At 46.0% G+C, this 23,250-nt stretch overlaps 1 protein-coding gene across 3 annotated transcripts in view; it reads left to right on the forward strand.

Moving 5' to 3' along the window:
• Positions 1-21,561, forward strand: part of MAS1 (MAS1 proto-oncogene, G protein-coupled receptor) — a 54,830-nt gene extending 33,269 nt beyond the window's left edge. Inside the window, exons 2-3 of one of the 3 annotated variants that reach the window (XM_032161888.1) lie at positions 3,334-3,540; positions 11,044-21,561. In XM_032161888.1, coding sequence (XP_032017779.1) covers positions 11,080-12,057 — 978 coding nt within the window. In that variant the 5' untranslated portion in view covers positions 3,334-3,540; positions 11,044-11,079 and the 3' untranslated portion in view covers positions 12,058-21,561. The remainder of the gene's footprint in view (positions 1-3,333; positions 3,541-11,043) is intronic. The other 2 variants (XM_058430827.1, XM_032161878.2) reach the window with 2 other exon arrangements.
• Positions 21,562-23,250: the final 1,689 nt, after the last annotated feature.

Genomic DNA, 23,250 nt, shown 5'->3' on the forward strand with positions numbered 1-23,250 from the left:
AGCAAATGGTATGTCCAAGGCTAAGGGATTATTAAAAATAAATAATGAAAGCTGGGCACAGTGGCTCACGCCTGTAATCCCAGCACTGCGGGAGGCCAAGACAGGAGAATCAGTTGAGTCCAAGAGTTCGAGACCATCCTGGGCAACATGGCAAAACCCTGTCTCTACAAAAAATACAAAATATTAGCTGGCATGGTGGCGTGTGCTCTAGTCCCAGCTACCTGGGAGGCTCACTTAAGCCCAGGAGATTGAGGCTGCAGTGAGCTGTTATCTTGCCGCCGCACTCCAGCCTGGGTGACAGGGTGAGACCCTGTCTCAAAATTATAAAAATAAATAAATAAATAAATAAATAAATAAATAAATAAAGCATGATACCTTCAGTTAGTGATACTGAAGTCATACTTTTAGAGTATATACTGACATGAGTAAATGTTTGCAATATGATACTGAGTGAAAAAAAGGTAGAAAGGATACCAAAAGATTATAAAATGCAATCTCAATTTTAAAAACGAGTGTGTGTAAGACATTGAACAAAGACTAATGGAATATCCTAAATGTTGAATCAGGTTAATTTTTAATAGTAGTTGTATGTGTGGATTTTCTGAATTTTCTTCAATGAGCACATACTGCTTTAAAATTAGAAGAAAGGTGATAAACATTTAAAAGAAAATACCCCCATTTTGTGTTAAGAATAAAGAAGCTGTAAAGTGAGCCCTGTTGGGACTGTAACTGCCTAAAGGGTTCTCTTTGCCCGCTGCCCAGACAGAGCCGATTTATCAAGACAGGAGAATTGCAATAGAGAAAGAGTTTAATTCATACAGAGCCAGCTAAAGGAGAGACCAGAGTTTTACCACTCAAATCAGTCTCCCTGAAAATCCAGAGACTGGGTTTTTTTGTTTGCTTGTTTGTTTTTGAGTCAGAGTCTCGCTCTGTGGCCCAGGCTGGAGTGCAGTGACGCGATCTCAGCTCACTGCAAGCTCCGCCTCCTGGGTTCACGCCATTCTCCTGCCTCAGCCTCCCGAGTAGCTGGGACTACAGGCGACCGCCACCACGCCTCGCTAATTTTTTGTATTTTTAGTAGAGACGGGGCTTCACCGTGTTGGCCAGGATGGTCTCGATCTCCTGACCTTGTGATCCACCTGCCTCAGCCTCCCAAAGTGCTGGGATTACAGGCGTGAGCCACCACGCCCGGCCGGAGACTGGTTTTTTTTTAAGGATAATTTGGTGTGTAGGGGAACCAGGGAATGGGGAGTGCTGATTGGTCAGGTTGGAGGATGAAGTCACAGGAAGTTGAAGCAGTTTGTTTTTGCCGTCTTCTATTTCTGGGTGGGATCACAGAACTAGTTGAGGCAGATTATCTGTCTGAGTGGCATCAGCTGGTGCATCAGAATGCAGGGTCTGAAAAATATCTTGAGCACAAATAACAGGTTTTACAATAGTGATGTCATCCCTAGGAGCAATGGGGAGGTACAGAATCTTGTGGCCTCTGGCTGCATGACTCCTAAACCATAATTTTGAATCTTGTGCCTAACTTGTTAGTCTTACAAAGGCATTCTGGTACCCAGGCAAGAAGTGGGTTTGTTTTGGGAAGGGGCTGTTACTGTCTTTGTTTCAAAGTTAAACGATAAACTAAGTTTCTCCCAAAGTTAGTTCAGCCTATGCTCAGGAATGAACAAGGGCAGCTTAGAGTTTAGAAGCATGATGGAATCAGTTAGGTGAGATCTCACACTGCCGTAATTTTCTCACTGGTATAATTTTTGCAAAGGTGGTTTTCAGGCTAATCATTTTTTTAGTGGCAGAGCTCTTTGAACGGGCAGGAATGGTTTGATCAGTCCCTGTGGACTACTTCACAATGGACTATTTCACATGCAGAGACCACATAGTGGCAAAGTCACAACTGGTAATTAAACAAGTCTTTTTTTCTCTCTTTTTTGAGATGGAGTCTCACTCTTTTTGCCAGGCTAGAGTGCAGTGGAGTGATCTCGGCTCACTGCATCCTCTGTCTCCCGGGTTCAAGTGGTTCTCCTGCCTCTGCTTCCAAGTAGCTGGGATTACAGGTACATGCCACCACGCCCGGCTAATTTTTGTATTTTTAGTAGAGACAGGGTTTTACCATGTTGGCCAGGCTGGTCTCGAACTCCTGACCTCAGGTAATTTGCCTGCCTTGGTCTCCCAAAGTGCTGGGATTACAAGTGTGAGCCACTCCACCCAGCCTAAACAAGTCTTAATAAAAAATATTCCCTACAATATGGTGACTTTAATTCCTTAAATAGGAAAGGTTAGAGGCAGACTAGATTAGAAAACTTAAGTATAGAGAGGCTATAAACGGTAAAGTCTTAAAAATAGGATTAGGCCCCAGAGTGTAGTGGAGAGAGCTCCGGGCTAAGATCAGGCACGCTGGGCCACAGGGCTTCTCAAACCGGTTGTGAAGGTTGGCCTGCCTCACAGGCTCTCCAGCAACCACCTACTGTCCTGTAAAGTTGAGGGGTTTGGTAGAACAGTGATTTCCAGACTCCTCCTCCTCCTCCTCCTCCTTCCTCCTCCTCTCTCTTCCTTCTTCTCCCTCTTTCCTCCTTTTCCTCCTCCTCTTCCTCCTCCTTTCCTTTCCCTCCTCTCCTCCTCCTCCTCCTTTCCTTCTCCTCCTCCTCCTCTTTTCTTTTCCTCCTCCTCCTCCTTTCCTTTCCTCCTCCTCCCTTTCCTCCCTTTCCTCCTTTCTCCTTCTCTTTCCTCCTTTTCTTCTTCCCTTTTCCTCCTCCTCTCCTCCTTTCCTCCTCCTTCCTTTTTTCTCCTCCTCCTTTTCCTCCTCTCCTCCTCCTCCTTTCCTTTTCCTCCTCTCCTCCTCCTTTCCTTTCTCCTCCTCCTTCCTCTTCCTCCTCCTTCTCCCCTTCTCCCTTCTTCTCCTTCCCCTTCTCCCTTCTTCTCCTTCCCCTTCTCCCTTCTTCTCCTTCTCCTCCCTTCTCCCTTCTTCTTTCTTCTTACTGTCTCAGCTCATGGTCAGAAGTCAAGTGACCTGGATTTCTGCCTGGCCAGCACTGTGATTAAGATCCACCTAAGTTTCTGGGCACTACAGCCCTGCAGGACCCAGGGAGCACCGGACACACTGGAGCAAAGGCAGATGGTAGGCCCTTTGGGGCTGCACAACACAGTGGCTCTGAGCCTGGCATGTTTATTAATCCTTAGGTTTTTCCCTCTAAAAAGGGGGCAATGATGTCATCCTTGTCAGCCTCCCAAGCTGATTTCAAGGCTCCAAAGCTAGGATGGAAGGAAAGGTGCTTTGGCCTCAAGAGCCCCACACCGCGATATTCTCACAGTCTAACATTTCTTTCTCCCTAGACATCTCTTTTGTGAGAAGAAAGAGAGGAGGGAAGATGCTCTGTGATGCTGCCAGTAATGCTGACCAGTCGTGGTGCTGTCACCTCCTCGGCTGCCTTTGCAATCTGTTCCCAACTGAGGTTTCTGTTGCAGCATAACTGACCACTCCAGGGGCCACTGAGGGCTGTCAGGATGAGCTATCCTTCCACCCCAGGCTGTCACTGCCAGGTAAACATGCATCCCTGCAAATGCAAGTGCTGTGTAAGAAAAATGATTGGTGGCCGGGTGTGGTGGCTGATGCCTGTAATCCCAGAACTTTGGGAGGCTGAGGCAGGAGGATGGCTTGAGCCCAGGAGTTTGAGACCAGCCTAGGCAACATGGTGAGACCCCATCTCTGTAAGAAATAAACAACAATGACAACAAAAATTAGCTGGCATGGTCATGTGTGCCTGTAGTCCCAGCTACTCAGGAGGCTGAGGTGGGACGGTCACTTGAGCCCAGAAAGTCAAGGCTGCAGTGAGCTATGACTGCACCACTGCACTCCATTTGGGCAACAGAGCAAGACCCCGTTTCAAAACAAAAAAAACAAAAAAAGATAATGAGGCCGGGCGCGGTAGCTCACGCCTGTAATCCCAGCACTTTGGGAGGCCGAGGTGGGTGGATCACGAGGTCAGGAGTTCACAACCAGTCTGGCCAAGATGGCGAAACCCCGTCTCTACTAAAAATAGAGAAATTAGCCGGGTCTGGTGGCAGGTGCCTGTATTCCCAGATACTCGGGAGACTGAGGCAGGAGAATCGCTTGAACCCGGGTGGGAGAGGTTGCAGTGAGACGAGATCGCGACACTCCAGTCCAGCCTGGGCGATAGAATGAGACTCCATCTCAAAAAGTAAAATAATAAAAATGAAAAATGTTTGGCATGTCTGGGCAGAGAGCCTCTGGTCCTAGAATTGGGTTGACCCAGAGAGAAGTTACCCTACTGATTCACCCTGCAGTGCAAGTGCTTACCTCATCTGCATGGCTTTCTGAGATCTCAACTGTGTGGTCTTCTCTCTGCTGCTGGGGAAGGCTCACTGAGCCAACACTAAATTATTCTGAGCTAGACTGTTTTGTCAGCTAGCAGCAATTACCCTTCTACTCCCCTCACACTTCCCAACCTCAAATATCCCCGTCAGTCATCCACTGACAGAGATGAAGAATACACAAAATGACCAAGGAGCTGGGGGAGGAAAGGGTTGGGGTGACGAGCACGTTGGGCCGGCTGTTGTCAAGGCATTTCTTGCCATCTGCTATTTCACTTCAGAGACCGGAACCCAGTTGGTTGGGTAAGACTGGGGATGTGATTTTTAGCAATGTGTTCATTTAAATAGAACCCCGCTATAAAAACAATTTGGAGGATTATGATTCGTTTTTAAATGAGAACTAGTTTTAATGGAATTTTTAATGTGCATTCCAATCATGACTAAAATCCGCATCATGATCAAAGTCTGCCTGAATACTGTATGTGCTTCATGAGTTGTACTCTAACCATTAGAAACCCATGTTTATTCAGTGTGGAGCCCTGCACTGAAAGCGGTGGTTTTCTCTCGTGGGGAAGCAGAGTGTATTCTTAGAACTGTTATAATGGCTTTATTTCTTGAAACAGTTTGATAAGTATTTATTAAATGCCTACTGTGTGCAAGTGTTGGAGATTCAGACGCAAAAAGGATAAGGTCCTGGTTTCAAGGAGTTTGCTGTTTAGTGAGTGTATTAGGCTGCTCTGACTGCCATAAAAAATACTATGGACTGGGTGACTTACACAACAGAAATTTATTTTCTGACAGTTCTGGAGGCCAGAAGTCCAAGATCGAGGCACCGTCAGGGCTGGTCTGGTGAGGGCTCTCTTCCTGGTTTGCAGAAGGCTGCCTTCTCCCTCTGTCCGTACATGGCTTTTCCTCTGTGCCCTCACAGAGAGAGATCTCTTATGTCTCTTCCCCTTCTTACAAGGACACCACTTCTATTGGATTAGGGCCCCACTCTTAGGACCTTATTTAGCCATAATTACCTCCCTAAAAGCCCTATCACCGAATACAGTCACATTGAGGATTAGGACTTCAACATATGAGTTTTGGAAAGGAACACAATTCTGTCCACAACAATCAATAAGATATAATTTTAACTCTGAGGCCAGGCACAGTGGCTCTCACCTGCAATCCCAGCACTTTGGGAGGCTGAAGCAGGGGGATTGCTTGAGCTTAGGAGTTTGAGACCAGCCTGGCAACACTACAAAAAATAAAAAACAAAATTAGCCAGGTGTGATGGCGCATGCCTGTTGTCCTAGCTGTAAAGGAGGCTGAGAGAGGAGGATTGCTTGGGCCCAGGCGTTTGAAGCTGCAGTGAGCTATGATTGCACCATTGTACTTTAGCCTGGTCAACAGAGTGAGACTATCTCTAAAATTTTTTTTAATTAAAAAATTTTAACTCTGTTCTGTTACAAGGAGAAATGTCTTGGGTATGAACATAGCGAGACCCCATCTCTACAAAAATAAAAATAAAACAAAAATGAGCCAGGTGTGGTGGCATGCACCTGTAGTCCCAGTGATTTGGGAGGCTGAGGCAGGAGTGTCACCTGAGCCTAGGAGTTCAACCTGCAGTTAGTTATGACCACACAACTGCACTCTAGCCTGGGCAACAGAGCAAGACCCTATCTCTAAAAAAAAAAAAAAAAAAAATTAAAGAAAGAAGATGCAAGTTGAAATACCTTTCCCAGCTGACTTCTGTGAATTTATTTGGAAACTTTTGGGGAAAAGAAGAAAAGTTGAATACAGAAATAGAAACTGGTATTGTAAAAGGAAAGGGTTAGGACAGGCTGCTTGGGAGAATGGGTCAGTGGTGAAAATAGAGCATGCCTTGAATCTAGGATGAGCAAGCAGGGTGACAGAGAAGGGGAGGTGACCTGGGGTAACAGAGCTCTCTCCACACAGCAAGAAGCTGCAGCTGAAGGATGTGGTCCATGAGAGATCCTAGGTCATGGACCGGAGGCAGAAAGATGATCTTGTCAGTATCCTCAAAAACTGGGATTAGGTCCTGAATTTCCATCTCTGGTCTTTGGTTTAGGTTTGTAATTAAAAGATGAAAGCACTTGGCTTCCTTGCATAAGGAAGTTTTGCCATGGCTGTCTGCCTGTGTTGACCAACACGGGAGCCCCGAGTCACATGAGGCTTCTGAGCATAGGGAACCAGGCTCATCGGAAGCGAGATGCCCTGCAAGAGTGAAATACCCGCTACATCTGGGGGACTTAATGCATAGAAAAGAACATGAAATACCTCATCCATATTTTTGGTATTGATGACGTGTTGAAATAATATTTTAAACACATTAGGCTAAACAAAGTACATTATTAAAATGGATTTTGCTGGTTTCTTTTTACTTTCTTTAACATGGCTACTAGAACTTCACTTACACAGGTGGCCCACGTTGTGTTTCTGTTGGACGGCGCTGGTCCAGGCCCTTGTTACCCCTACCTTTTGTGTACTCTGAATTACTTTTCTTCCCTCTCTCCTCTCTCTCCAACACCAGCAGCAGCAGAAGCAACAAAACACACGTCTCTGACATGCATGCTGGCCACTGTATCGCCTCCCACCCTCCTTGCTGTGGTTGCTTCGGACCCCTGGGCTGCTGTCCCAAATTCCTTGATGATTTTAGCACCTGGATTATAGCCATGTTTTCCAACAATATTCCTGGTCTCCAACACTATTTCTCAGCAATTTCAGCATCTGTGGATAATTCTTCCAGTCCTGCAGCTCCAGGTTCTGCTCTCAGCTCAAATGATCTTACCCTCACTCTCCCTCAGCCCTTCTTTTCCACAGTCATGCTCTGCACTTAATACTGATAACCCCAAAACTACACTGCCCCAAGCTCAGTTTTAAGCATCACGTTCTCCAGCCTCCATCTCCTCCTTCCCCTTCAGTGCCTTTAGTACGGGGACTTCAATGATTCCCTGACACCGCTGGGACCTCTGATATGTAGCTCCTATTTCCTGTTCACGTCTGTTACCTCCCTCGTGCCCTCATTTTTCTCCTAACCCCATTGGGCTCCAGAGTCCATCATCGTAGCCCTTCTCTTCTACATGCTTTGCTTCCTTTGACCCTCACTCTGTGTCGTACCCGCCTGGTAAACCCCAGCCCTGGTTAAATCCACCTCTCCCCTTTCTCCGTGCCGGCACCTGGACAGCTGAACCGAGCTGTAGAGGAGCACAGGTGAGGCTGAGTGGTCTCTCCCAGGTTCCCCAGCACTAACCTGGGTGGGCTCTAGGTTAGCCTGCTGGAGATCCTGCACTTTGTGTATGTCCCTAGCCCTCCCTTTCCCTCATTTATTTCACACCATGCCCTCTCTCCTTAAACCGTTAACATCTCCTCACTCTTAGCTGATGACCTTGCTCCTTACTTTACTGTAAAAGAGATACTGCACTTTCAGAAGACAACTTCTTGCGTTGGGCACTCCCACAACCGCATCTACCCACCTCACGGGATCTGCAGCCACACACCCTGCCTTCCCCTTCACCAGGTATAAATTATGCTCTGGCAAGGCTGCGACTCCTCCCAGCTCTAGACCCCTACTTCCCGACTCCTCAGTTGTTTGCTTTCTACTGGATAATTCTTATCCGTTTATCACTTCTCAACCCCACAGCCCCCAAGAGGGTTGTCTACACTCACTGTCTCCACCTGTTCTCCTCCCATTCTCTTTAAACCACTTGCATCAGGCATTCATTTTGTCCAGTCTACTGAAAATACTCCTACCAAGGTCAGCAATGGCTCTGTTCCCATGGTCAATGTCAAGTTCCAGGTCTCAGCCCACTTGAACTTGCAGTATGATTTAGCCCAGTTGATTACTCTTTCTTCCCCTCAAACTCGTTCTTACTTGGCCTCCTGGGAGCTCTTCTTCCCCAATTGTCCTCCTGCCTCCCTGTCAGGCCATCCTCAGTTTCCTCTCATTCTTCCTCCTCATCTCCCCAGCCTCTAACTTTGAAACGCCTCGAGGCCCAGTCCTTGGACCTCTTCTCCTTTTTAATGGTCAGTATTTCACAGATACTCTCATCTTGCCTCACGGCTTCAAATTCCACCTGTTTGCAGACAACACCCACATTTATATCCCCAGGCTACGACTTTCCCCCGGCTCCTGACGCTCCCCTGGACATGGCCTGGCTGCCTCACAGGCTTCTCGAACTCCACAGGCCCTGCTAACACGCTTCACCTGCACCTGTCCACTCAGCAAATGGCTAAACACGTATTCTCTCTTTCTACCACAACACGTATCTCTTCCGTCAGTGAATCAAATCAAAGACCTCCCACCAGATATTACTACCTCTGCCACAACCTGGTTTATGCTAACATCCTCCCTGTGTCTAAGGCCAGTGCCTTCACCCCCCACCTGGCCTCCTCCTTCCTGCCATGGCCCCTAGAGTGTCACCTGAACACAGGGGCCATACTGAGGCTGTTCACGCCTCAGTCCCCCAACTTAACCACATTCCTCCTCTCGGAGCCTCCTGTGGTTTATTGTCTCACTGGGAGTAAAAGCACCAGCCTGCAAAGTCCGTTTGGACCTGGTTGCCAAAGACCCCTGCCTTCAGCACCTCACTGTTCTCCTTGCCAGCCCGTTCCTCCCTTGCTGGCCTTTCTGCGGTTCTTCACTCCTGGCTGCCTCCTGCTTCTGGAACTTCTCACTTGCTGTTCCCTTTTCCTTGAATACTTTCCCCCAAGAACCTGCAGGCCTCGGTCACCTACTTCCTTCGTGTCTTTGCCCAAGTGTGACCTCACGAGTGAGACTTTTCCCATCACTCTATGGACGATGGAACCCCCAGGTCCCTGCCACTCCTTTCCTTTAATGCTGCTTTACTTTTTTCCATAGCGCTGTTCATGCGCTGACGTCAGTTTGATTGTTGTTGCTGTTATTGTATTTTGCTTGGCTGCCTCCCCCTTGGAATACAGACTCCACCAGGCCAGCGCTTTCTCTGTTTTATTTACTGCCGTGTCCCAGTGCCTAGAACAGTGCCTGGCATGGGCTAAATGTGTGGGGGGAGAATTTGGGGAACATGGTGGTCTTACTTGCAAACTTCTAACAAAGCCTGGTCTCTACAGCAGGCCTTTGGTTAGCCATGACAGGGCACGCGAGCTCTCGTCCTGTGTGGGTTCCTGTCGGGGTCTCTGTCTTCTAATTATGAAGTAAAAGGAAGCTCTCCTCCAGTGAAAGTAATTTCCTGCATCCCATTAGAACAGCTGAGGGAAGTGTCAGTGGGATAGGCGTGATCGGGACCATGGAGGCAGGGTCCTCCTGGGTGCCTGGATCACATTGCTGGAAGGAAACACCTGTTTCGCCAACCCAAAGGCTACCTGCTGGCCCAGGATCCAGGCCCGGCTGTACTAAGATCACAGCTCAGGGCCCTGCACGTGCTGGGGCTCTGCTGACTCGATTCTAGAAATGTCTAATATCACCAAAGCCATTTAAGTGCCACAAAATAACACATTTATGTATTATTCTGCTTCAGGTGAGCTCATGAGGAAAAGACAGATATCTATTCACTAAAAATATTCTTTTGATTGGCTGGCACGGTGGCTTATGCCTGTAATCCCAGCACTTTGGGAGGCCAAGGCAGGTAGATCACCTGAGGTCGGGAGTTCAAGACCAGCCTCACCAACGTAGTGAAACCCCCGTCTCTACTAAAATACAAAAAATTAGCCGGGCATTGTGGCACGCGCCTGTAGTCCCAGCTACTCAGGAAGCTGAGGCAGGAGAATCGCTTGAACCCAGGAGGCAGAGATAGCAGTGAGCCAAAATCTCGCCACTGCACTCCAGCCTGGCGACAGAGCAAGGCTCTGTCTCAAAAAAAAATTTTTTTTTGATCAACCTCCTATGGACAAAGTTCAGAAAGCAAAGAACAATGTTTTACTACATACACCTACACATGCATGCACACAAACTAGAAAAAAAAAATTTTTGAGTGCTTTGTCTAGCATCTGGCAATGATGTTTCCTACACCATCTGGCCTGTGGTCTGTGGGGATGTACATACATCTTGTTGGGGCTCTCATCCACTCCACACGTCGATGGCTTGCCTGGCTTACGTAGTCTGAGTGGGTGCCCAGCTTTGTCGCAGACATTGAAGCCGTGTAAAATAAATGCCTTTTGATTGTTCACACTTTAAGCAATATTGGTACAATATTAAACCCATTGTCCCAGGCACCCCCTCTCCTTACTGCTTATGGCACTTCATGTATTAAAAAATGACAATGGCAGCATTGCCCAGACATGCGTTTTGTCATCAAGTCTTAATGCAATCAACCTGGTCCCTCAGGCAAATGAATGGAGGCACAGAAAATGAAATGACTTTCAAAATGCCATTAGGGAAGCTCGGGCCAGAACTGGAAATGGGTCCTGCACAGGGCACTCGGCCACTCTTGCCTGGCCATCTTCTTTTTGGCACTAAGCCACAAGCACACAATGATATAGAATGAATGGTTATCACTGGGGATCCAGAAGGGTCATTCAATCAGTTCTCTCTCTTATCAGGTCTAAGTTCCTTTCTTATCAGGTCCTAAAGGCCTAATCTTATCATTGTGACAAAGATAACTGTAGAGTCTGTTAAACTTTTTTTTAATAACATGAAGATTATGATTTATAGCTGAATTTCTCCCTTTTATTCCAATCCAACAATTTTCATGGCTTTTTGTGTTTGTTTTGTTTTGGACATATTTACAGAAAATTACCTGAAGAGTTCCAGCCTGAGGCCTCCTCATGGATGGGTCAAACGTGACATCATTTGTTGTTGAGGAACCCACGAACATCTCAACCGGCAGGAACGCCTCGGTCGGGACTGCACTTCGGCAAATCCCCATCGTGCACTGGGTCATTATGAGCATCTCCCCAGTGGGGTTTGTTGAGAATGGGATTCTCCTCTGGTTCCTGTGCTTCCGGATGAGAAGAAATCCCTTCACTGTCTACATCACCCACCTGTCTATTGCGGACATCTCACTGCTCTTCTGTATTTTCATCTTGTCTATCGACTATGCTTTAGATTATGAGCTTTCTTCTGGCCATTACTACACAATTGTCACATTATCAGTGACTTTTCTGTTTGGCTACAACACGGGCCTCTATCTGCTGACAGCCATTAGTGTGGAGAGGTGCCTGTCAGTCCTTTACCCCATCTGGTACCGATGCCATCGCCCCAAGTATCAGTCGGCGTTGGTCTGTGCCCTTCTGTGGGCTCTTTCTTGCTTGGTGACCACCATGGAGTATGTCATGTGCATCGACAGAGAAGAAGAGAGTCACTCTCGAAATGACTGCCGGGCAGTCATCATCTTTATAGCCGTTCTGAGCTTCCTGGTCTTCATGCCCCTCATGCTGGTGTCCAGCACCATCTTGGTCATGAAGATCCGGAAGAACATGTGGGCTTCCCATTCCTCCAAGCTTTACATAGTCATCATGGTCACCATCATTATATTCCTCATCTTTGCCATGCCCATGAGACTCCTTTACCTGCTGTACTATGAGTATTGGTCAACCTTTGGGAACCTACACCACATTTCTCTGCTCTTCTCCACAATCAACAGTAGCGCCAACCCTTTCATTTACTTCTTTGTGGGAAGCAGTAAGAAGAAGCGATTCAAGGAGTCCTTAAAAGTTGTTCTGACCAGGGCTTTCAAAGATGAAATGCAACCTCGGCGCCAGGAAGACAATTGTAATACGGTCACAGTTGAGACTGTCGTCTAAGAGCTGTGAGGGAAGTTGTGGATAAAAATGGTGGAACACAGGTCATTTTTAGTTTGTACTTGGAATATAACTTAAGTATCTCCTAAATGTGATACAGAAGGACATCTCATCCCATATGCATGAGATACTAATTAACGATGAAATTGAACTCTTATACTGTATCTTCTGGAAATGACCTGTCATGTCTGTACTTGACAAAGACTCTTTCTATTTCTTTCAGCTCTTTTGGCAGCATCTTATCATGAACCATAAAAATGACTCTAGCAAGAAGATTTACAGATGTGTACTGGACAAGGTAACAAAAGTATTTGTTGGAACTTGAGGAGGCAGCTTGATGTATCAGGAAGAACAAGGGTCGCTTCCTGTGTGACCTCAGGCAAGTTGTTAAACCTCTCAGAGCCTCATTTTCTCACTCATAAAATGGTCATGGCAATAGTCTATACCTCCTTGGTCTGCTGTGAGGATGAAATGAGAAGATGAGGCTTGTAAAGCACCTGGCACATTGTGGATGTTCAATAAACATCAGTCTCTCCTCACTCCCTTCAATGGTAGACAAGATATAACTTTTTGTTTTGTAAAGCACACGCACAAACATACACATAGCTCTATCATGTACAGAAGTTATTGTGTGTTTTTACATGTTGAATGTAAATTTACGAAGGTCTTCTTTTTGCTTGCAGCATGAAAGCATTTCATGGCATTACACCTCTATTGAAAAACATCGCGAATGTTATGATCTAACCAGCCATGTGCTAGTGCATCATTTCAGGTTGTGAAGAAAATCATTTGGCCACCAGTAGAGGAGTATCTCATGGCTTCCCTAACCTCTGTGGGAATAGTAGATGAAGTGAAAGTCTGTGTTTTGAAATCCTTTGATTGCATAAACATTTTTACGAATGGAGTTGAATTTATGACCTCCTGGGGGTGACTGGGACCCTCCTCCCCCATGAAGAGGTGGGTTATTTATAGCCAGAGTTCTCACCTGCAGCCAAGTGCGGGTCTCTGCACCTGTCTGCCTCCTTTCCTCCTGAGGCTTTTTTTTTTTTTTTTTCATCATATCTGGAAGGAGGCTCAGTGGCAAGGGCTAATGAAAATGTGGTCACATCCTGGAGGACTCTGATATTTTTGCTCATGACAGATCCTTGCATGACTTCCTCAGCATCTTCACTCAGCACTCCAGGGTGGGCTCTGCCTCTTGCCTGCCATGAGTTGCCCTCCAGACACTGCATGTCCTGGGTTTTAGCTGTGAAGCCCACCGCATAGCTGTGTTTATTTCCTTCTGTCCCTTCTAGGAGTTCCACAAAAGGGCGATATGTCACATGATTCTACAGGTTGTAAAATGTTCAAGTCCACAGAAACGAGCCCAATAGTATTTATTTTAACCATTTGCTCTTTAAAAGGTCAGAGAGGCAGTGATGAAACGGTTCTCTGTTGCTGCTGGTCCTTCCCCATCCTCTTCCTTTCTCAAAAGAAATGATGCGGGGCAGTTTCACTGGGGGAGAGGAGTCTCTCCACTTGAGCAAGGACCCCACTGCCAGCCAAGCTTGGATGCAGGAGGCTTTTCAGTGGGTGACGACATCTGATTCAGAAACAAGGCAGCTTTGCTTACAGGAGCCCAGATGGGGTGTGGAGCAATGACATTTAGAATGATCTTGTTTTTGGTTGAAAACAGAGCATCTTCCCTGGGAAAGAACAGAATATGGAGATCAGAGCGACTCCCCTCTGTTTCCTGTCCTCTCCTGTGTGTGCTGTGTGCTGGCCTCTGGGGTAGGGAAAGGGGGCCAACCTCGTCTCCTCTCTAAGGGGAACTTAGTCTCAAAGAGGACCCTAAAGACTATCAGATACAAGGAATTTCTACCTAAGGAAAATATGGTGAACTAATAGGAAGCCCCTATTTATTGTTTTTCTGCAGATAAAGTGGGGAAATCGAATGTGATAATGAATATAAAAATTATTCTAACCTTTTAAAATGATGCCTTACCAAGAGGTAGGAGGTAGGATTCAGAGTTTGGCAGGGTGATAAAGACTAATTTCTTTCTCTCTTCCCCCAAACCCATTCCCAAAGTGAACTGTAAGGTGAAAACTAAAACAAGAAGATTTACGTAAATTTGCAAATATGTAGAGAATACTAAATCATTTGTATCCTTTAGGCATTCAGACAATTTGCCTAAGTCGTTGTAGGTTACTAGGTGCCACTTCTGAGAATCCCCTGGGGATGGGGAGGAGATTGTTTGGATAATGCCTGTCCTAACTGAACGGGAAGGGTTTGTAGCATTCCTACTATAAAGATTCATGTACAGCCTTCTCTGCAGAACACCATGATGTGGACAAGGCAAAGACGGGGAAGTGGAAGCCGCTGTCCTGTGTCAGAGAAGAGACAGACACCACATAGCTACAATGCCAGGCTGCACACAAGTTTGTTTGACAAGTGTTAGGAACGAAATTGTGTGGCAGAGGTCACCGCAGCGGGGGGCTCTTCCTGCCACCCCCATACTGCACTCAGCCTCTTCCATTCCCTCCCCTGCCCACTGGGGTTTCTCCTCAGCACTCGTCATGCCGTATATCGATTTGCTTATTTGCTCGTTCTCTGTCTCTTCACGCTAGACTATAAGCTCCTTGAGGGCAGGGACGTAGCTTTGCTCACTGCTGTAGCCCCAGCTTATTTGCTGTGGTGGTCGAATCCACTGCACCCCTCTCTGCACTGTTTCTCTTGCACATATAAATAGACTCAAATTGCTTCCACCTAACCAGAAGCCATTCCTTGCCCCACAGTCCTTTCCAGTTTCTATCTCCCCTCCCTCCCTTCCTTCCAAACCACCTTCTGGAAAGGCTCTTCCACACTCACTGTCCTGACTCTTGCCACAATTCACCCCTCAACATCCTGCCATTTGTCTTGCAGCCTGACCATCGTAGAGAGATTGGTCCAGATAGGAAGGTGAGTAACTTCCATAGTGCCAAATCTGATGGGCTGTTTTCTACCTATGCCTTTTGAGGCATTTGATACCCACAGTCTTCCTGAAATTATCTATTTTCTTGGATTCTAGTTTGCTACATTTGTCTCCAGCTCTCTTTTTGAATCCTATCTTCCTGATTGGATTCTTCTCACTTCTTTCCTCCCTCTTCTACTGTTCCTCCCTTAAATGGACACATTTTCCACAGTTCAGTGGCTGGGCCTCCGCTCTCCTCTTTCGGAGAACTCTCCCTGGATCCTGATCCATAATCACCTGCTTATTAATGAACCTCAAATAGACATTTGCTGACCAGAACCCTCTGCTGGGCTCCAGTCCTGTGTTTCCAACCATCTAATGGACTTTTTGACCCAATGTCCTTCAGGTGCTCGTAATCCATTCATTTCCCTACCAATTTCTTTTTTCTTTTCTTTTCTTTTTTTTTTTTTTTTTTTGAGACAGAGTCTTGCTCTGTTGCCCCAGCTGGAGTGCGGTGGCATGATCTCGGTTCACTGCAACCTCCACCTCCCAGGTTCATGCAATTCTCCTGCCTCAGCCTTCCAAGTAGCTGGGATTACAGGTGTGAGCCACTGCACCGGGCCTGCCCCTATTATTTTTTCAGTGAAGGACACCGCTGGTCACCCTGTCCCCCTTGCTATGCTATTCCCTTTGCACAGATTGCTCTACCTTTTTTTAATCTAGCAAACTCCATTTATCCATCTACATCCAGCTCAAGCATTAGAGACTCAGGAGAACCTCTGGAAGCTGAGTTCCTGGATAACCATGCCATACCTTTTCTTTCCCAGACTTTCCACATCTTTCCCTTCCTCACTCTTGGCAAATGATGGCTGGCTCCCCTTTACACAAGGGGAATAGAAGCAACTGGAAGAACTCTTCCAGACATCCCCGCCGTCCCCTCTGCTGACCTAGCTACATCTCCTTCATATCAGCCTCTCCCCTGTGTGCTCAGGGGGAACTCACTATGCCCCTCCCTGGCTAAGGTGACACCCTGGCTAAGATGCTCCAGCCCCTTCCCCTGTTGCCTGCCCAATGGCATTTCTCCAGCAATTCTCCCTCTCTGTCCTGCACCATCAATTTCAGTCCAGGATAAGGGAGGACAGAATTTTCAGGAAGCAGGATGGAGGAGGGTTGGTGAACAGCACCACTGGCCTTGACTAGCCTGCTCCCTGCCACACATCCTGGTTGTTTCTCTGGAGACAGCATTGTATGCACTGAGATGAGCAACTGGAGAGCCACCAGCAGCCATCCCCTCCCTTTGTGCCTCACAGCCCCAGTGACTGATGGAGATGGAGATGGGATCATTGGCTGCCTTCATGGAGTTGTTTAAGGAGAACTTAGAGGATGCTTTATGGGCGTCCCTACAATTTCACCATTAGAAGAGTAGTTCTGTTGGGTTGAAATTTGTCTTTTTACTCAACCTCTTCTTAAATTAGAAATCACCCCTGGAAAGGAAAACACATCAAGTCATACATACTTTTTCCTGTGTTTTTCTCATGGAGAGGAGCAGCACAAGACAAGACACCCAGCTGTTCGGGCTGCTGAATGAGATGGTGAGGAGTGGGTGGTAGAAGTGAAGAAAGGAGGAGGTGGGAGCAATCAAGTATTTGCTTGCTTGCTTCCACAAACAGGAAGCTTCTTTTCTGTTTAACCTAACATTTGACTGTTTAACTTTGCAAGGTTATGTGGGAAACAAAAATCCTCGATATGAAAACATTAGCAAATGTATCACTTATAAAATGGGTACCATCAGGCCTCCCTCTGCTTAGCACCACAGACTGTCTCGCTGCCTCATCTACAGTTTTGTGGATCAGTCTTGTGATGCCTGAGAGTCAGTGTGCAAACTGTCCTTGAACTTTAATTGATGATCTTGACAAACATTCAGGATTCCATGAAGTTGGTAAGAGAGGTGTCACAGAACTGCTAAAATACACTTCAACTATTGGTAAAAGAGCATGGAGCAGAGTTAGACCAGTTAGCAGCTGAATCAGAGGAAAATAAACAAGGATGATGATGAGATGGGAGCTTCCAAAAAGAAGCGTTTTAATATCAAATGTTGAAGAGAGGCTCTTGGAAAAACTGCTGAAGTCTTTAGATATTTTTGCAAAAATTACCCACTTTTTGATATTCAGCAAAAGTAACCATTAAGTAAAGACAGAAAAATTGGCTGGGTACAGTGGCTCATGCCCGTAATCCCGGCACTTTGGGAGGCTGAGGTGAGCAGATCACCTGAGGTCAGGAGTTTGAGACCAGCCTGGCCAACATGGTGAAACCCCATCTCTACTGAAAACACAAAAATTAGCTGGGTGTGGTGGTGGGCACCTGTAGTCTCAGCTACTTGGGAGGCTGAGGCAGGAGAATTGCTTGAACCTGGGAGGCGGAGGTTGCAGTAAGCTGAGATCGCACCACTGCTCTCCAGCCTGGGTGACAGAGTGAGACTCCATCTCAAAAAAAAAGAAAAATTATGCCAAAAAAGTATTTTTGTGGCTTAAAAGAACAATATATTGTCATTTCTCAAGGCTGCATGGGTTGATTGAACTCAGTTTCTCATTTGGCGTCTCTTGTAGTTGTAGTGAGTTGTTGGCTGAAGGCTTGACTAGGCAGGGCAATCGAGGTGGTGCGCTCACAAGGCTGGTCATTCCCAGGGCTCAGCTGGAAAGGTGGACCAGAGTTCCTGCACGAGGCCCTTTGATGCGGTTTGGGTTTCTTACAACATGGTGACTGCGTTCTGGAAGGAATTCTCCTGAGACTTAGCTTTTCTTAAAGGCCAAAAATCAGCTATTGGGGTCTCATTTGCTTAAAATTATTGGCATGTTGTTGAAATTATAATGAATTTTAGCAAAGCAAAATTAAAACAATTTTCATGATTTTAATTTCACTTTTTTCATGATTTTCTATGAAATTTTGGTCCTCATTTTAACAAGATTCCTTTTTAACAATCTTTTACTAAAATCAGTCATTCATGAATAAGGAGATCCTCTTACACTAATTATTTAAATGTGTACATATACATGTTAATACAAAGGGTTGAATTGTTAAAGCAAATTCAGAGTGACTTACAGATCTTACCCAACATGAAACTAATGATTCAAATGATAAGAAGCAAGTGCCAGGCACAGATGAAACACTCTTTTCTGGAGGAGACCAACAGTTTTAATTGTTTCTGGGGGTTTTTGGGTCACATTTCTCATTTTGTCTCTAGATTGTTTTCCAAATGTCATTTAGTTTTCTATCTGTACTTTTTGTGATTCCCTGAACTTCTTTAGGAGGATTATTCTGAATTCTCTGTCAGACATTTCGGAGATCTTCAATTCTTCCGGGTCCATTGCTACAGCTTTGTTATCTCTTTTGACGGTGTCGTTTTCTCCTGAGTTTTCACAGTCCTTGCACTTCACGTCGACCCCCGTGCAATTGAGAAGATAGTCACCTCTGACGGTTTTTCAAGTGTTCTTTGGTGGTGTCAGAGCTTTGCTACTTAGTATTGGAACTTAAACTCTGGTCTGTTGTTTCTTCCTGTTCTGAGTGAGACTTGCAGTGAGCACTGGAACTTAAACATTGCCCTGGAACTATATTGCTGCTCTGTCAACATTTCCCAGTCCGGGAAGATGTAAGTGGGTATCAGAACTTAATCTTAAGCTTTTCGTTGTTTCCAGGCCAGGGGAGGGCTCTTGAGTAAACCTGGGCTCTGTGGAAAATGCAGCCAGGGATTTGGACCTCCCTGTGAATTGTGCCAGCCAGTCCCTTCACCATGGTGTCCCCACTGATCACAGCTCAGAGTGCACCAGTGCACCGGTTGCTGCAATCAGTTCTTGGCTTTTTTTCCCCAGTTCACCCCAGATCGTTCAGCCATCCTGGCATTTCCAGTGGTTCCTGTGGGATGGGGCCAGAGTGGGTGACCCATGAAGATTGCCAGATCAGTAGAGAAACAAAATGTTCACCTCTAATTCTCTCCTGTCACCTTGGAAACCATGGATCTAGGGACATTCTCTGAGTGGCATTATGCCAGCTGGGAGTGGTGGCACAGTCCAAATTGATTGTTTCTCTTACCAGTTCTGGCTTCTTTCAATTCTGTAGACCCAGGGGGTTTCTCAGCTTCTCCCCAAAGTTCTGGTGAATTCAGGGTGGTGTTCTTGTCTTTGAATAGTTGGAATATATTTCTGTGGGGGGAATGGTTCCAGAGAATCTTCTATTCTGCCATCTTGTTGAGCTCCCCCAAAATGTCCCCTTCTACATTGGCACACACTTTAGTTTCACATTGACTGATGAGTTTTGAGCAACGTATACAAAGAAACATTGTTCTCAAAGGATACTGGTGAAGTTTGGGGGTGCCTCCATTTTGCACGTTGTTCATTACACAGGTAGAATATACTTACGTGACTACCCGTACCCCTTCTCTAGCCTCCCTGCCCCATAAATCTATAAATCCCAAATTTATTTATAATAAACAATCTTGACAGATTAGGTATATCCTGCTGGAAATAGGACTAGTTCACTGAGCATAACGTTTCTACAGAGCAGTCTGATTGAGGTCTTCAGCGTCTTTGCAAGGTGCCCTGGTTGAGGTTATTGCTCCTGCAGGCATTCCTGTGGGGAAGGAATGATTTGCAGGCTTGATGCTAACATTCTCTGTATAGTACCTTTTGGCCAACACCAGCCTGTCAACGCCTGAGGCAGAGGCCTTAGGACTGAGAAAGCAGGACTAGAAGCCTGACTGTCTACTTAGTAGCTTGGCAAGTGTCAGCAAGTTAATCTCTATGACTGGTGACTTAGTTGGAGTTCCACCCAAAGCAGATCCTGAGACAAGGATTTAGTGCAAGTAATTCATGTGGCCGTCATCCAGAGGAGCATGGGAGAGAGTGGGGAATTTAGACAGGGAAAGGAGGAAGTTAGCAAAGGGTGAGTGAAGGAGAACAAGGGCCCAGGACAGTGAGGCCCCACCTCAGAACTGCCCTCCTGGAAGGGCGAAGGAGCCGTGGCGCTGACCCCCACCTCATGCCCCTCAATAGGGAGCATCACTCCCCGATGTCAACTCCCAGCTCTTCCTGGCCTGCCCTGTGCTCAGGCCGAGCATGGCCCAAAGCAGGGAATATGTCTAGGCAGAGCAACACAGGGAGCCATGGGCAGGTACAGGATCTACCTGCAAGTGACCACAGGATTGGCTTCAGGGCTGACCAATGGCATCTGCTATCATGGAATTAAAGTAACCTACCCCACAAAGTAGCTGTGCCAAGTAAGTGAAATAATGCACAAGGGAATTCTGTGTAAACTTTCAAGCATCAAGCAAATGTTAGTTATTTCTTGAGGACATTATGCAAAGTGAAATAAGCCAGGCCTGGAAGGACAAAGACTGTATGATTCCACTCATATGAGGGGCTTAGAGTTGTAGACTCATAGAGACAGAAGGTAGAATGGTGGTGGCCAGGGGCTGGAGGGAGGAGGGGCTGGGGAGTTAGTGTTTAGTAGGAATTGAATTTCAGTTTGTGGAGATGAAAATGTTCTGGGGATCTATTGCAAAACAATGGGCATGTAGCTAACCCCACTGTACTGTATTCTTAAAAATATTTCAGATGGTAAATTTTATGTTATGTATATTTTACCACAATAAAAAAAGTTAGTTATTGTACTTTCAAGGCACTCGGTGTGTTTCTCAGGATGCTGGGCAGCACATGGCCCCGAGGCAGGCACCAAGTCAATACTTGGGTGATGAGGGATGAAGACAAACATCCTCTTCTCTTCACTCCAGTGAGTGGGGCACTGGCACTGTCGCCAGGGAGGGGCAAAGACACGAGGCCAATTCAACAACCCACCTCAAACCTGTATTTCCAAGTGAGTGCAGACTCCCCTGATTCCAATGAAGCTGCTGTCGAGGGCCGGATAGCAGCCACTCTTGGCTTTGAGGGCCGTACAGTCTGTGCTGCAATGACAACTCTGTGGGTGTGTGAAAGCAGACAGTGCTTAGATGAACGAGGATGGCTGCACGCCAACAAATTCATTTTGGACACTAAAAATTGAATTTCATGTAATTTTCATGTCATAGAAATTCTTTATTTTCCCCTTCAACCATTTAAAAATGTAAAAAAACTATTCTCAGCTTGCGGGTTTTACAAAAACAGGTGGCAGCCAGATTTGGTAGTGGCCGGACTTTGCCACCTCCAGCCTGGAGTGTTTTGGGAATTCCCCTTTCTGAAATGTTCTCCAGTGTGGCTGCAGCATGTCCATTTGACAATCCTGACCTCAGTGGTGGCAAATCTTCCTTGTTTCCTGGTGGATTTAACTTTGCAGAAGGACCAGCAGACATCCTGACCCAAACCTGATGGATGAGATTGGTGTAAAGTCGAGAAATTCTGTTTTGGATTAATCACAAGGTGATTTAAAAAATGAGAGATTTTCTGTAGTAAGTACATTGGCTGTAAATAGAATTCCAATTCTACATGCTCAGGGACCATTTTGTTCGCTTGTATCAAACTATATTCTCTGGATTCAGAGGGAATTATTGGAACTTTTCAGAGATCAGGAATAAAATGTTCATGCACAAGAATTTTGTGTTGGGCTTTTAGAAGGATAAGGATCTCACATATGGCTTCTGGGTACAGCAGGAATAAAATGTAGTTGCTAACAAATTAAAAACCAGAACGTTCCTCATATTGGGTTGATTAGCACTTGCAGGTTCTGTACCATCACTATCCTCAACAAGGAACATAAGCCTTGTCCCAAGTTGCAGGATAAATATTTCAGGAACTCAGTTGCAAAGGTCATTATTACATTGATTTCTTGATGTATGCTTTTAATCAAATGTACCCTTTAGAATTAGTTGCTCTTAGGCAAATGTCAAAAGCTCAAAACATTCCTTAAAACACTTAAAATAATTACACAATAAAACATCATTAAAAATCCTTCAGGCTCATTAGCTCTAGTTGAAGATGGTTGAATGTTTATGAGAATTGAATTGAGCCACTGAGCACTTCCTGTCTTTCTTCTTCCAAGAGGAGAGAAAATAGATGAGGGCTGAGAAGCAGTCTTCCTTCTGCACGTGACTAAGCTAGGAGCTTGCTAACCCAGTGAGTGTATGACAATGCTGATTGCATTTTTGGAGGGTTTAGCATCCCCAAATCTTTTCTTATATTTCTACAGACCAAGAACAAGGATATTTTCCAGTTGAATTTTAGGTGTAGACATATGGAAAAGAATAATCTATATTATCTTTACATGGATAAAGCTTGCCTGTCAGCCTAGTGGCCTGTGTCAGTCCTCAACGTCCAGTCATTTTCTCCTCCAGGACAGTGGCTCAGCACCCTCTCTCACAATGCTTCGAGCACTGTCGTGCAAGACTGTTCCTGCTTGCTTTGACTACTTATTGCAGAACTTCTGCCCAACTGGTATGGCCTGAAAGCTTGTGTACTCCCAGATTCATATGTTGAAATCCTAACCCTTCATGTGATGGTATTTGGAGGTGGAGTTCTTGGGAGGTAAATGGGTGCTGAAGGCCCTCATGAATGAGATTAGTGCCCTTGAAAAGGAGGCCTCCCATTACCTCCCTCACCCCTTCCACCATGTGAGGACACAGTGAGAAGGTGCTGTCCATGAACCAGGAAGCAGCCCTCACCAGACACTGAATCTGCCAGTGCCTTGATCTTAGACTTTTCAGCCTCCAAAAGTGTGAGAAACAAATTTCTGTTGTTTATGAGCCATCCAGTTTATGGGATTTTGTTATAGCAGCCTGAACAGACTAAGACACAAGCTTTTGATCATTTTCCTTATTTTTCATAAAGTTGCTGAACAGAAGTGAGGGAAGATGATGCCAGTGACAGCAGAATATTGCTGAGGGCTGCAGAAAGATGACAGCCCCTGGGCCCCTGCACTTCCCCTCCCTGCACAGACAAGAGTATGGTGAAGAACAGAATGAAGTTATAACGCTTGGGAAGTGGCCTGTGAGGCCTGATGAGGCCATGCTCTTTCTGTCACGTGGTAAGAGATGACCCCGAGTGACCAGAGGGGCTCATCAGAGCTGATCTGAGTTCAGTAAAAGGGCTGATGTGGAAGATGAGGCAGAAAGTGGACCTTAGATCTCAGAAGTGTCTGTTGGATGATGGAGATCTTCACAGAGAAAACTTTCTCAGGAAGCATTCCCAGCAGAGGTCTCAGCCCCTGGCTGATACACAGCCTGGAATTAGAACGGAGATTGAGTCGGAGGAGATTCCACCTTTCCATGCATTCCCACTGTCCTGAA

This window comes from Hylobates moloch, unplaced genomic scaffold, assembly GCF_009828535.3.
Source record: "Hylobates moloch isolate HMO894 unplaced genomic scaffold, HMol_V3 SCAFFOLD_2, whole genome shotgun sequence".
Classification (NCBI taxonomy): domain Eukaryota; kingdom Metazoa; phylum Chordata; class Mammalia; order Primates; family Hylobatidae; genus Hylobates; species Hylobates moloch.